The 14,275-nt window shown below is 37.4% G+C and overlaps 1 protein-coding gene across 6 annotated transcripts in view; it reads left to right on the top strand.

Annotated features, from left to right (window-relative positions):
- Positions 1–3,922: 3,922 nt before the first annotated feature.
- Gmppa (GDP-mannose pyrophosphorylase A) overlaps positions 3,923–14,275 on the top strand; it is a 49,582-nt gene continuing 39,229 nt past the window's right edge. For 4 of the 6 annotated variants that reach the window (XM_076448464.1, XM_076448462.1, XM_076448467.1 and 1 more), the window contains exon 1: positions 3,923–4,172. In XM_076448464.1, the coding sequence (XP_076304579.1) occupies positions 4,133–4,172 (40 nt within the window). In that variant the 5' untranslated portion in view covers positions 3,923–4,132. Of the gene's footprint in view, positions 4,475–14,275 lie in introns of all 6 variants that reach the window. The other 2 variants (XM_076448463.1, XM_076448465.1) reach the window with 2 other exon arrangements.

Genomic DNA, 14,275 nt, shown 5'->3' with positions numbered 1-14,275 from the left:
CCATTTATCAACATTAGTACATTACAAACTCGCCGATTTCCATTCTTACCTCAGCAACGATTCTTCAAATCCACGTCATGTCTCAGTCTTTTCCATATTCCCGGTTCCTGAGATTGCACAGACTTTGTAGTGAACGGATCGATTACAAGTCGAAATTTAACGATATAAATTATTTCTTTATCACTCACTCCTACCCCAAGACTTGAACTGAAAAAGCCGCCCAATGAACTTATTCTCTAACCCAAGAATACATCCTAAAACTTAAACCTAAGTCTTCAAACTCTCGATTACTGCTTATTTTTACTTATCATCCTAATACCTCTAAGGTTTCGCAGGTCATCAAACAGAACCTTATTTTCCTCAATGACGACCCCATAACTTTCAGTTATAGACACGATTAATATATATACAAACATGTTAGTCCAGAAATTTAGAAAATCATTAAATCATTTAGAAATCTACCCCTATTGTGAATCCAAATAAAGCCTGTTTTCACAGAAAGAAATGCATCAGCTGCCAATATGTTAATATCAGAACGCTCATATCTAGCCCCAGTGGAAAATTCCAAATACAATAGTCGTTCACTTTCATTTCAACAAGCTTGATATACTGTGTGTGCTGTAAAAGGTGTAACACGCTATTGGTCAAAGGGATTGCTGCTTAGGGAATCTTCACGTGAACATTTATTTCATATAAGAAATAACGATGCTACAAAACTCCCAGGTAGACGTTTTAGTAACCCACATTTTCTTTATCCACTGTAACTCAAAGTGAACATTTGGAAAAACATTTGATTTGGACACTGTCGAGCCCTTTGAAATGAATGAAGAGTTATCTTTTCTTTAACTCTTATTCCTTCCACTTCCCAGCCCTACATTTTCTTACACCAACAGTTTGCGCAATTTTTTGTTCAATGCATGCACTTTTTCTGCTTTCCATCCCGTTCGGTTTAGTCACCCACTTTTATTACCTTTTCATTCATTTCTTTTTTATTTCAGTTGTTGTTAACCCTTTTTAACTTCAAATACTATTTATTGTTGTATCTCTTTGAACAATATCGCCCTATGCACGTGTTCACTTTCTCATTAAATTCATTTCCTTACATTGTTGCCTGTATCAATGTCCTACTTTAACTGTTCATTCTCAATGGAAACCTGATGACGGGCTGTTGCCCGAAATGTTGGTTTGGTGCTTTATCTGTCAAATTATTTTAATCTTGTTACTCTTTCAGTTTTTTACCAACGAATAGTGGGATTGACTGTCCCATTACAACGCCTCCACGACTTGAAAAGCGAGCATGTTTGGTGAGTATAAGTATTGGGATCATCTTGTATAACACATCATGAGCAGTTACTTTTTGTTTGAATTCTGGTTAGCTGAGTTGCATTAAGATTTACTTTATAATATATCCTGCCGATCCTCCCATTATAAAGTAGATCTTTGTAACATGATTGAGAAATTCAGTTCAACCTGATAATTCCACACACTACGTCCGGCATGGTCAGGTGGTTAAGGCACTTGACTCCTAATCTGGGTGTCTTGGGTTCGAATTCCCGTCACACCAAACATAACATACTCGCCCTTTCAGCCGTGAGGGCGTTATAATGTTACGGTCAATCCCATTATTCGTTAGTAAAAGAGTAACCCAAGAGTTGGTGATGGGTGGTGATGACTAGCTGCCTTCTATCTAGTCTTACACTGCTAAATTAGGGATGACTAGCGCAGATAGCCTTCGTGTAGCTTTGCGAGATGCTCAAAACAAACCAAACCACAAATATTGGTGAACTTGGGAAAGATGTTCAACTGCTAGTAGTGGTCAAATGGTTCTGTTCACTTTTAAAACAAACAATAAAGCACAACATTTGTGGTATTCAGATCCAATGATATCTCGCGGAATAGCCAAAACTTTTTATAAAAATGTGGGTTTTGATTGTTAAATGAAGGATAAATCGAACATAGACAGTAAATGAAAACAAATTAGTGATCAACTGAACATAAAATATTTACAGACATGTACCTGAAATATTATCAAATTCCTGGCAAGATTTTAATGTGTGACGTTATGTTAGGGTTGGTGATAAGAAAGTTAAAAACTAAAGAATTAAGAGCCAAACCTGTAGAAATATCTCACCCAGGCCAAAATTTTAAGAGATATTACATTTTACTTTTATCAATAGTTGCAACTATTTATCAATATGCAACTACGAGACGCCATAAGTCAATTTTCCGGTATGTGTATGACCTGTTTAGATAAGGTACCTTTATGCAAGATTATACGTAAATACTTACTTGCTTGCTTGAGGCTTAAGAATGTAGGCAGTAGTAAGCAGTCATTACATGCGAACTGTTTTTCCTCTCAAGTATCAGATTGGCCCATTTATTAATGGGAGGATTGAACAGAAAATCTATAAAATAATCTGAATTTGAAAACTTGACTGAGTTTTAAGCTGTGTGGAAAGTAAATAGACTTGACACGTTGATGGAATGTGAAAACAATCTTCATTTTATACACAACATTGGCAAGTTGGAGAGAACATCCTTATAGACTGAAGACGCTTGTGTGGAAATGACTGGATCTTTCAGCAGGACAACGCTGCAATCCACAATGCCCGTAGGACAAAGAACTTTTTTCATGGCAAATAACGTGATTCTTTTGGACCATCCAGCATGTTCGCCCGAACTGAACTCCATTGAAAATGTTTAGGGGTGTATGACAAGGGATTGTTTGTTTGTTTGTTTTTTGGAATTTCGCACAAAGCTACTCGAGGGATATCTGTGCTAGCCGTCCCTAATTTAGCAGTGTAAGACTAGAGGGAAGGCAGCTAGTCATCACCACCCACCGCCAACTCTTGGGCTACTCTTTTACCAACGAAGAGTGGGACTGACCGTCACATTATACGCCCCCACGGCTGGAAGGGCGAGCATGTTTAGCGCGACGCGGGCTCGAACCCGCGACCCTCGGATTACGAGTCGCACGCCTTACGCGCTTGGCCATGCCAGGCCTATGGCAAGGGAAGTCTATAGAAATGGACATCAATTCCAAACAGTGCATGATCTTTGTAAAGCCATTTTCACCACTTGGAATAACATTCCATCCAGCCTTCTTCAAACGCATATATTGACCATGTTAATGCGAATGTTTGCAGTTATTCGCAATGACTACTGAGACATCTTGTTGGGCATTTCCTACCCTGTTTAGGACTTCTTTTTGTTATGGTCTTAAACTTTTGACCAGCTAGTATTTAGGCTAATTTCATAGCATTCACATTTTTCCTATTAAATGCTAAAAAAGTTTTTTTATTTTTATTTTCCCTTTTCTTATTTTCATCCTTCGAAGCTCTTCTCAAATAAGTGATTGAGTCTAACAACGCAAAATGCATATTTTTTCTTTCTGTTCATTGGCCTTAATATTTTGGCTAATAGTGTACTTGACTAAAGTCTGTATACTGACTTGGAAAGCTTGATATTTGTTTCAGCCATACCACATTTAAGTGCTGTCTGTCAAAATATCCACCTCCACGTGTACGTTTTGTCGCACCAAACATGCTCACCCTTTCAGCCATGGGGCTTTATAATGTTACGATCAATCCCACTATTCGTTGGTAAAAAAGTAGCCCAAGAGTTGGCGGTGGATGGTGATGACTAGATGCCTACCCTCTAGTCTTATACTGCTAAATTAGGGACGGCTAGCTCATATAGCACTTGAGTAGCTTTGCGCGAAATTCAAACAAACAAAAGTGATAAAGAAAATTCTGTGTTGAAGTATAACGTTTAACTACATGTATTGAAATGAGTTACATGCATCGTTTACTGTTTAATGTGGAAGATATTTATATTTTGATTATTTGGATTTTGTTTTGTGAAAAACGCAATACAAATTAGCGTTAATTTATTATTATTCAAATAATCAGAAGTTACGATAACATGTGAGGGCGTTTACGACATCTGACATTAGTACACGTAGAAGTTTTGAGAATGGGATGAAAGTTAATGGTGTTATTATGGCTGTTGTCTGTATCTTTACATATGCTTAAACGAAATCAGTTTTTTATTTGTTAGAAGGCTTTCGTTTATTTACTTCTAATTTTTGAAAGTCACGATAACTAAAACTTTTATATTAATATTAAGCAGGATGCTCAAAGCTGTGATTTTGATTGGAGGTCCACAAAAGGGTAACTGTTTAAAGTTAATTTATTTGTCCACGCCACTAACAACACTGAACATCAATTACTTGGAATATTAATTAGTTTCTTATTTTTTAATCAGGTATGAAATATAAAAAAGTCCTAGTTATAGTAACAATAATGATACTGAGAACGATATTCCGTAACAATCGTAATAAAGGCTTAGTAAATCAACTTGTGCTTAGAATGCATAAGTTTAAGGTCTGCATCTTTGTGTTTTCTTCAGACCTAGCTACTCTTGGAGTGATATGCCTTCATGATGTACCTTGATTATGGTCAAAATATGACTCGTAAGAAAATTTTTAGTTTTGTAATGATTTTGATGTGAATAGAAAGACATTAAATATCTGGAGTATTCTAGCTTGTATGTAAAGACTCCCCATAATTAAAAATTGTAATTCTGCATGTGTATTATGAATTTCTTTATACTTTCATAGCATAATCAGTGTAAATTTTTCAGTGTGTGTTCTTCCAAAAATAACTATTAGTTTGAAATTGGGAAAAAATAGTTAGCAACTGGATGTAGTGTGCATTTTAAGCTGTGTTGGTGACACTATATATTAGAACAGAGCAGTTAGTGGTATGTGTTAATCAGTTAACTAACAGCCCTATTAATGATTACATTTGATTAATCAGTTGGTACAGTATTGATCAAAACATATGTACAAACAAACAACAAGAAAAAATTTGTGGCAGCTATATACTTGCTTTACATCATTAGTAGTTGAGAAGTAGTTACAGCGGCAGGTGATCCAAGAAATTGTCATAACAAAACAACGGTGAGTGATTTTGGTGGTGTTGGTTAATCCAACCCAAGATCCTCAAATTATGAGTTCCATCCCAAAAGCACCAAAACTTTACACGAACTTCAGGGAAACAAAAACTTGTAACACTGAAACTGAACAAAGCACAGATAACTCATTATGTAGTTTTTATTTACTAATAAACACAAAATTTTAACTATGTGGATCATTGGAATAATTAACTGTAGTAAAAATTAGAAACCATGATTTTGATTAGTTGATTATTTTTGTGGCAGTGAGTGTACTCAGAATTTTGATTTTTTTTTTTATTGTGGAAAGAATAGGAAATAGTCATAACCAGAAACACTTTTGTGAATTAATGAGTTTAATCTTAATTTTAATTAATTAATTATTAAATGTGACATAACATAACTTATTAGCCCTACTATTCATAATATGTTCTATGACAGTCAGAATTCAGCCAAACATGATTTTAATGATTAAACAATAAAAAAAAATTATTGAAGTTACTTTAACTGTTGGACAGAATCTTTCATAAAGCTCATTTTTTGGTGGCTTTCAGTCAATTTTGCACTAAAATTATGACTATATGTATTTTTTAGAATGACTGATTCAAAATGGCATTACAAATATATTTTAGTCATTAGTTTACACTTTGGTCTTATTCACATTACAGTGTAACATAAATATATTTATAACTTGAGTGATAGGTGTCTTCTGAATGTTCCAAAACAGGACTTGTTTGGAGATGAAGAGAGGTACAAGTTTTGGATTTTTTCGGGTGTTCAAAATTATTAGGAGCTAGGATGGTCATACTGTGAGTGCTTTATGTAAGCAAAGAAGTAAAAAAGTTGAAACATGAACCTGAATTTCAGGAAGTAGTCTGTGAAACTTCCTGACATTCAGGTTTTATTATAGCCAGAGAAATTGTAAATAGTACCCAAAATTCCAAATTTCTCTCATAGCCAGACATTACAAATATTTCTGTACTGAACAGAAATATTAAATTTCTTCTTAAGCAGCATACATGTGCATCATATTATTTTTACTGACAGTCTCAGGTTATCACAGTATGTCAGTGCATGTAAATTAAAGATGGTAATAAATACCACCTATCATACAATAACTATGCCAGAATAATGATAACTTAAGATTCAGTAGATAATATTTTTACTTCTGTGAAAAACTGTACCATAGAATTATGTTGTGTTGGAAGAATTTTGGCCAGGGGTTTTAAACAAACAAGACTAACATGTTGGTCAAGTGCTCTAGAACTATTTTATGGCATGGTAGTAGGTAAATAATAATCACAAGCTTTGTTTTAGATGTGTAATCTGTTTAGGTTACTCATGATTCTGCACTGTTGCATAAGTAGTACCTCACTGGTTGTTTTCCAAGTCTTCAAATTTTGGTTGAGAAGTATATGTATATCTCTCAGTGGGCCTAGTGCTCCACTGCCAGTGTACTACATTATCCACACAATTGTGCAGAATACTTTTGGTTTGCAATAGACAGTGTACAAATTCATGCAGCAGCAAACTCGAATAAATGGGTGACATAGCTGTACATTAATAGAGATGCTATGACAAAACAGTAATGTAAGGAAAGTTCAAGCCTGGTGACTGAGTGTTCATGCAATGTACCTGAAATTTGCAAATAACTTGGTTACAGTTGTGAGATGTGTAGGGCAAGAGTTTTTAATGTTTTGTAACATGTTAAATATATGACAATAATGTTTTATGTTATAGTTAAATATAGGGCAGATATAAAGTTTTGTGTTAAGGTTAAGTACAGAGCAAGAATTTAATTAGTGCCAATCCTAAACATAGTTAAACTCTGGTAGATCTTCCTTACATATAGGATAACTTTTAAAAGCAATAGGAATCTGCCCTGTAGAAACAAAAGCTCCTATTCTCACATTTGGTATGGCTTTTCTTACTAAAATTGAAAGTAAAAATAAAATGACATATGATAATTTTTTTATATTATTGCTGTTTAAAGTTATAAAACTAAGCCATGTCTTTGCACATGGTAATGTAACACAGTAGTCTCTGGTGGAAATAACCCCTCTCAATAATGACTTTAATTTGATATTTTTTCTGTGCATTGGAAAATTTTACTGTTATGTCTGTTATGACTTTTCTTTATATCAATAATGTAATTTACAGATACATTAACCCTTTTGCAATGGGTTGTGGGTTAAAGGCTATGTCATCGCATTTGTTGACTTGCATTCAAATGTTTATTGAACTATTATTTTATGAATTTATGCCAGTGAGTTTGGAGACCAATTGTAGATTATAATTCACACTTTAATGTTATATGAGTTAATTTCGTACCTAAGAAATAACTAAAATATAGATTTTAGTGAGTCACATGATGTATTGAATGTAGCATTGTTTAAAATTAGATATTTTTGATGTTAAAGTACTAAGTCTACAATTTTGTATGAATTAGAAACTCAAATTACTAATATTGATAAACCAGAATATAAAATAAAAACCTCGTATCTTTTTCTTTTGCTACATTATGGCTTATATATTAAATCAATGAGATATATAAAAGATCTATGTTTATAAACATAAGGTTTGTAATTTTTTCATAGAACTGAGTAAGGTAAAATACATTCAGTAGTGGTTAACACATTCCTTCACAGTTATCCTGCAGGTTTAGTCGAAATGTATGGATAATTTCTTTTCTAAAGTGATTCTTTTACATATAAAATATGAACAAAAAATAACGACCAAGTATTCTACTTCCTGTGGTTATATTTATAATATTATTCAGAACATTTAATAATGTAGTTTAAGTAATAATTTGAAAAATAGTAGGATTTACTTTTTTAATATATGTAGTTCAAAATGTATCTTTGTCTTGCTATGTGCATATTGAGCACAATACCAAGTTGTGTAATATTTGATACCTATTATGAAATGATAAACTGTTATTTAAATGAAATGAAAGTTTACTTGTATACAAAAAATATACAGGGAAGGAAATTAAAAAATCTGGATATGAATTTGATATTTCAGGGCCTGAATTTATCTTGAATTTTGTGGGAGCTAGCTAGGTTAGAACAGTTAGAAATCTGTTAATCTTATGGGACTTCTACCAGCCTGTCACAAAAAGTTAATGTTTCTGCGACTGGTTTCTTGAAGAAGGTTAGCTAATTGCTAAACCATTCTGCTGTTGATTGATGCAACTAGTAAAACAAAATATACAACATTTACCACTTTCATTTTTCAATATATTCTTTTTTTTTTTTTTTTATAAAATTGAAGATATGAATTTAACCACTTACACTTCAGTGACAACCCACTGAAGAAATGGCTACATTTTCAAATGTTATCTAAATGTTCTTTTTCACTGTCTTAAAATATGTAGTCCATATGAAGCTATATATAGCATTCAAAATGCATTTCATAAATCCCAGTCTAATAATACAACAGAATTACTGTCTTACACTTTACTTAAAAATTGAGAAGAGATTGGGTTTATCCACTAAACCAGAATTGATGTTGTCAAGTTGGTTGGTCCACTTGGGCTAGGGTCAAGCAAGTGATTGCTTGAGATGTTGTGAGATGTTGGGTGTTCTCAACAGGTGGTTGGTCATTGTATCTGATGCTGGTGTTTGGGTATAGTGCTCACAAAACCCCGGCATTGCTACAGTGTCCTTGTTTGACATTGCAGTGCATCCCCTTGTGGGGTTAGTGGGCACTGAAACATTCTTTTTTTTAATATGGATCCCCCAAATAAAAACTTACATAAAATTGTGAAAAATAGTCCATAGGTAGACGACCACATCTTGAAGATTCTGAGCAGCAATCTTTAACATCTGTAACACCTGTTACACCTCATTTTCTTATCCTATATTCTCTTTCAGACAAAGCTTTAGGGAAAATGTTTCCCTTTTTCATTCAGAAGGGACTAGAGGAACTTGCTAGCTCTCCAAAGTCAGTGAAGAAACTTTGATCAGGTGATATATTGGTGGTAGCATCCATATCTCAACACAGTGAACTCCTCTTGCATTCAAAGGCGATTGGGGATATACATATTGAGGTTACACCTCATGCTGCTTTGAATTCATCACAAGGAATTATTGTTGAGAGGGATTTGAAGAACATCCCAGAGTCAGAGATTCTTGCTGGTTTCTCCACCCAAGGATTTTCTGCAGTGAGGCGTATCTTCACTTGCAAAGATGGAATTATGATGCTGATAAATGTCCTCATTCTGACATTTACATCACTGGGTCCAACTGCCACCATCAAGGCAGGTTATCTTAATTGCAAGGTATGGCCAAACATTCCAAACCCTCTTGGATGTTTCCAGTGTCAGTGGTTCAATCACTCAATGACAAGGTGTTTTGGTTCCTTGATGTGTGCTCATTATGGTGGCAAGGACCACAATGTCTGTGAGTGTGAAATGGATCCTCATTGTATCAATTGCAATGGATCTCATCCATACTACTTTTGTTCTTGCCCTAAATGGTTGGAAGAAAAAGAGGTGCAGCATTTGAAAATGATTCACAACATTATTTACTCTAAGGCTTTATAGTTGTTGTCCACCACTTTATCTTGGACATATGCTGCATCATTTCTTTTCACTACTACAGTGGGAGTGCAAACGGATCTCTCTGTGCCTCCAAAAGAATCATTCTCAAATCCGATGAAAAGTCTTTGGACCCCCTTGGTTAAAAAAGTTGATGAATCAACTTCAAAACCCATTACTGACCCAAACATACATTTTAGCAAGTCCCTAGATCCACTTTCTTTAGTTCTGGGTTCGAGCATTTTCTCAGGTACATCTTCTTTTCCCAACCCAAGATGCAAAATGATCATTTGTTGCATTTCAGTGGGTCCTTGCACGTCCTCAGCAAGTCAAACATCAAAGCCAGAAGGAATCTTGGATTAAGTTCACATTCAGCATATCTTCTACCACCAGTTCCAAAGCTGTATAGGACAAGATTGGAAAGGTCAGCAGGCAATATAATTCTGTTCCCCTCTCAATCTTGTTCTCTGATGGCCAGGAAGTAGCTGATACCCAGTGCATCACTGATACTCTAGGTGAAAGCTTTTGCCAGGTGTCTAGCACTTCTGCTTCTTTCACCACTGTCTTAGCCATCAAGACTTTGGCAGAGAGATCACCTCTTTCCTTTTGAGCTGATTGTCTCTATGACTATAATCTTACCTTTACACTGGTGGAACTCAAACTGGCCCTTCATTGGTCTGGCAGTACATCAGTTGGACCAGATGATGTACACTATGACATGTTGTGCCATCTATCTCCTGCTTCTCTTGCTAATATTCTGATTGTTTTTAACTGGATCTGGCAGGAGAATGTTTTTTTCTGATGCCTGGCATCAGGCTATTGCCCTACCTTTCTCTATGCCTGGGAAGGATCCCAGGATTCCTTCAAACTACCATCCAGTTGCTTAGATGAGCTGTCTCTAAGACCTTAGAGTGGATGATTAATGCTCTTCTTGTTTGGTTCCTCGAATTAAACAACCTTCTCTTGCTCACCAATTGTGGGTTCTTACAATAGCTTACCACCATGGACCACCTAATTCAACTTGAAACATCAATCAGAGAAGCCTTTCTCAAACGACAACATCTTTTATCAATATTCTTTGATGTTGAAAAGGCTTTTGATACAACATTGGAGGTATGGCATTTTGCGAGACCTCCATATCTATAGGTTATGTGGCCAATTGCCAATTTTTATTAAAAAATTTTTAGTGGACAGGAGATTTCAAGTTCATGTGGGTCAACACCTTCCCATTCTTTTCTCCAGCAGCTTGGAGTCCCTCAGGGCTATCTTTTGAACAACTCCCTCTCATTGCAAATGGGCTCCATGTTGACAACTTCCACATCTCGTGATGATCTTTGAATGTGAGGTATATTGAGTGGCAGCTACAGACTGCCCTCAGTCGTTTACTGAAGTGGACTACGGCGAATGGCTTTAACTTCTCTCTCTCTCTAAAACCATTTGCATGCATTTTGCTGCTAATGGGGTATTCATCCTGATGCTGAACTTTGTATGGTCCCTGAAACAAAGTTGTTGGGGTGTATCTTTCACCATAAGCTGACCTTTATACCACACATCAAGCACTTTCTGCACTTTCCCAGTTCAGAGCTTATACATAGTCTCATGAACCTTCTTAGTACCTCTGCCATTTGCAGTTGTCTTTACTATGTGCTTTGCAACTTCATTCCATACTAAAGCATCCCACCTGGGATTGCATTTTCCTTCTTTGATGGGCCAGACTTTTTCAGAACAAACTGTCTGCCATTGTTCCTTTTGGCCTTCGTATCCAGGTGCAGTTGGATGAATTGGGTCTGTCCTTGGATAACATTGCTGTATCCACTGGTCAGCCCATCCCACCATGGCTTCTTACAGTCCCCAAATGTGACCTTTCTTTAAGTCATCTGAGAAAAGCAGATTATCCCACTTGGAAGTACCGTCTTTTATTTGCTGAACATCTTTCCAACCATCTTTCCATTCCTATTTATACAGATGATTCAAAATCAGGTGACTCTGTGGGCTCTGCCATGGTTTGTTGTGGTTCAATGGTTGCATGCAGAATCCCCTCTGCAGCTTCTGTGTTCACTGGTGAACTGTATGCCATTTCTGTTGCCCTGGATCACATTGAAGCTAAGCAATACTGAAACTGCACTATTTATATAGACTCGCTTAGTTCTCTCCTGGCCCTGGAATTGCTTCACGTTAGTTCACACCCTGTTCTCGCTGATATTCAAAACTGACTGGCTCATTTCTCTTTGATATCTACTTCTATCCAGTTTTTTCGGATACCAGGCCATCACATTTGTTGGAATGAGCTCGCCGACACCACAGCTAAATCTATCTTCTCTGTGGCACTATCACCACTGTGCCTGTTCCATACATGGCCTGTGGTCCTGTTTTCAAGGCTCAGCTCCATGCCAGATGTCAGTCAACTTGAAGTGAGCAACAGGAAATCAAGCTTTTCCAAAAAAAACCCTCTAGTGGACTTTGGCCATCTTGCTTCCGTAAGGATCGGAAAGAGTAAGTTGTTCTTGCTGTTGTTATGACTCTCAACGATGGTACCATTTTAAACATGTTCTGTCGCAAGGTTTGTTCATAACTTTAGATAGTGTTATTGGTGATGATAACACCGTCCACCTTGGTAATGTTTTTAGTTTTTTAAAGGCCATTAATCTTTTTAATGCCATTTTAGGTTTTTAATTGATACATTAGACCTTTTTTAATGTGATTCCCTTTTAAGAATCAAAGTCCATCTGGTTTGATTTGACCCCTCGGTGTGGATTCCTGTACGTGGTGAGGGGACCTCCCAGGGAAGGTTCTGTTCTGTCTGGATCTAAACATCCACCCACGTGTTTGCCGTGCGTGGCGACCCATGAAGGGGAGGAGAGGATCCTGGTGGTTGAGGGGTCCAACCCTAACACACCACTTTGGCCTTGAATTCCTGTAGACGGGTGGCCTTTGGGTAGCCCCCCTTGGGTCAATCAGCTGGTCCACTTGGGCTAGAGTCAACCAAGTACCAGTGTTGGAAGTTCTCAATGGGTGTTGTGGACATTGTGCCTGATGCTGGTGTTTGGGTATAGTGCTCATGAAACCCTGGCGTTGCTGCATTGTCCTTGCGTGACATTGTAGTGCATCCCCTCGTTGGGCTCCATGGTGGGTGGGGTCAGTGGGTACTGAAATTTTTTTTTTTTCCTATGGATCCTCCTCCAAAGAATTTAAATAAAATAGTGAATAAACAGTCAATAGGTAAGCGACCACGTCTTGAAGACTCTGAGCAGCAATCTTCAACATCTGTAACACACGTACCTCATTTTCTTATATTACATTCTCTTTCAGAAAAATCTTTAGGGCAAATGTCCCCCTTTTTTATTCAGAAGGGACTTGCTAGCTCTCCAAAGTCAGTAAAGAAGCTTCGATCTTGAGACATATTAGTTGAAACATCCACAACCCACCACAGTGAACTCCTCTTGAATTCAACAGCAATTGGGGATATACCTATTGAGGTTACCCCTCATGCTACCTTGAATTCATCACGAGGAGTTATTGTTGAGAGGGATTTGAAGAACGTCCCCGAGTCAGAGATTCTCGCTGGTCTCTCCACTCAAGGAGTTTCTGCAGTGAGGCGCATCTCCACTCGCAAAGATGGAGTTACACTGCCAACAGATACCCTCGTTTTGACATTTACATCATCACGTGCACCTGCCACCATCAAGGCAGGTTATCTAATTTGCAGGGTATGGCCATACATTCCGGACCCTCTCCAATATTTTCAATGTCAGAGATTTGGCCACTCAAAGACATCATGTCGTGGTTCCCTGACATGTGCTCGTTGTGGTGGCAAGGACCACGATGCCTATGAGTGTGACATGGACCCACATTGCATCAACTGCAATGGTTCTCACCCTTCCTACTTTTGTTCTTGCCCAAAATGGTTGGAGGAAAAAGAGGTGCAGAGTTTGAAAATGACTCATAACAGTACTTATCCTGAGGCTCGGAAATTGCTGCCCGCCACTCCATCTCGGACATATGCCACTGCACTTCATTCCACAACTACAGTGGGAGTGCAGACAGATCTCTCTGTGCCTTCAAGAGAATCGTTTTAAAAACAAATGAAAAGCCTTTTGACCTCCATGGTTAAAGAGGTTGATGAATCGACTTCCACACCCATCTCTGTTCCTCCCATACATTCCAACAAACCTCAAGATCCACATCCTTCAATTTCAAATACAGGCATTTCTTCTGATACATCTTTTTCTCCCACCCCGAGAGGCAAAACAATCATTTGTTCGCGTCTTCAGTCACTGGAATCCCCTTCCAATAACAAAGACCTGCCCAATTGACCTGCTTGCCACTTAGCACGGAAGGCTGAAAAATGGACCTGGGATACTTTTCGTAGATATCCCACACTTTCAAGCCACGTTGCATTCCAACGGGCCCGTGTACTTGCTAGGTGGGTAAGATGTCAAAGCCAGAAGGAATCTTGGATAAAGTTCACAACTAGCATATCTTCTACCACCAAGGTCATGTGAGACAGGATTTAAAGGTCAGTGGGCACTACAATTCTGTCCCCATCTCGATCTTACTCTCTGATGGTCAGGAGGTGACTGATGTCCTGAGCATCGCTGATACTCTAGGTGAAAGCTTTTGCTGGGTATCTAGCACTTCTGCTTGTTCCTTCACCTTCTTGGCCATCAAGACTCAGGCAGAGCATTAACCTCTTTCCTTTCGAACTGACTGTCTCTTTGACTATAATTGTCCCTTTACACTGGTGGAATTGAAAATGGCCCTTCATTGGTCTGGCAGTAC

The sequence above is a fragment of the Tachypleus tridentatus genome, chromosome 8, assembly GCF_004210375.1.
Source record: "Tachypleus tridentatus isolate NWPU-2018 chromosome 8, ASM421037v1, whole genome shotgun sequence".
Classification (NCBI taxonomy): Eukaryota; Metazoa; Arthropoda; class Merostomata; order Xiphosura; family Limulidae; genus Tachypleus; species Tachypleus tridentatus.
The sequence above is the reverse complement of the archived record's forward strand: the minus strand, read 5'-3'. Positions and strand labels throughout refer to the sequence as shown.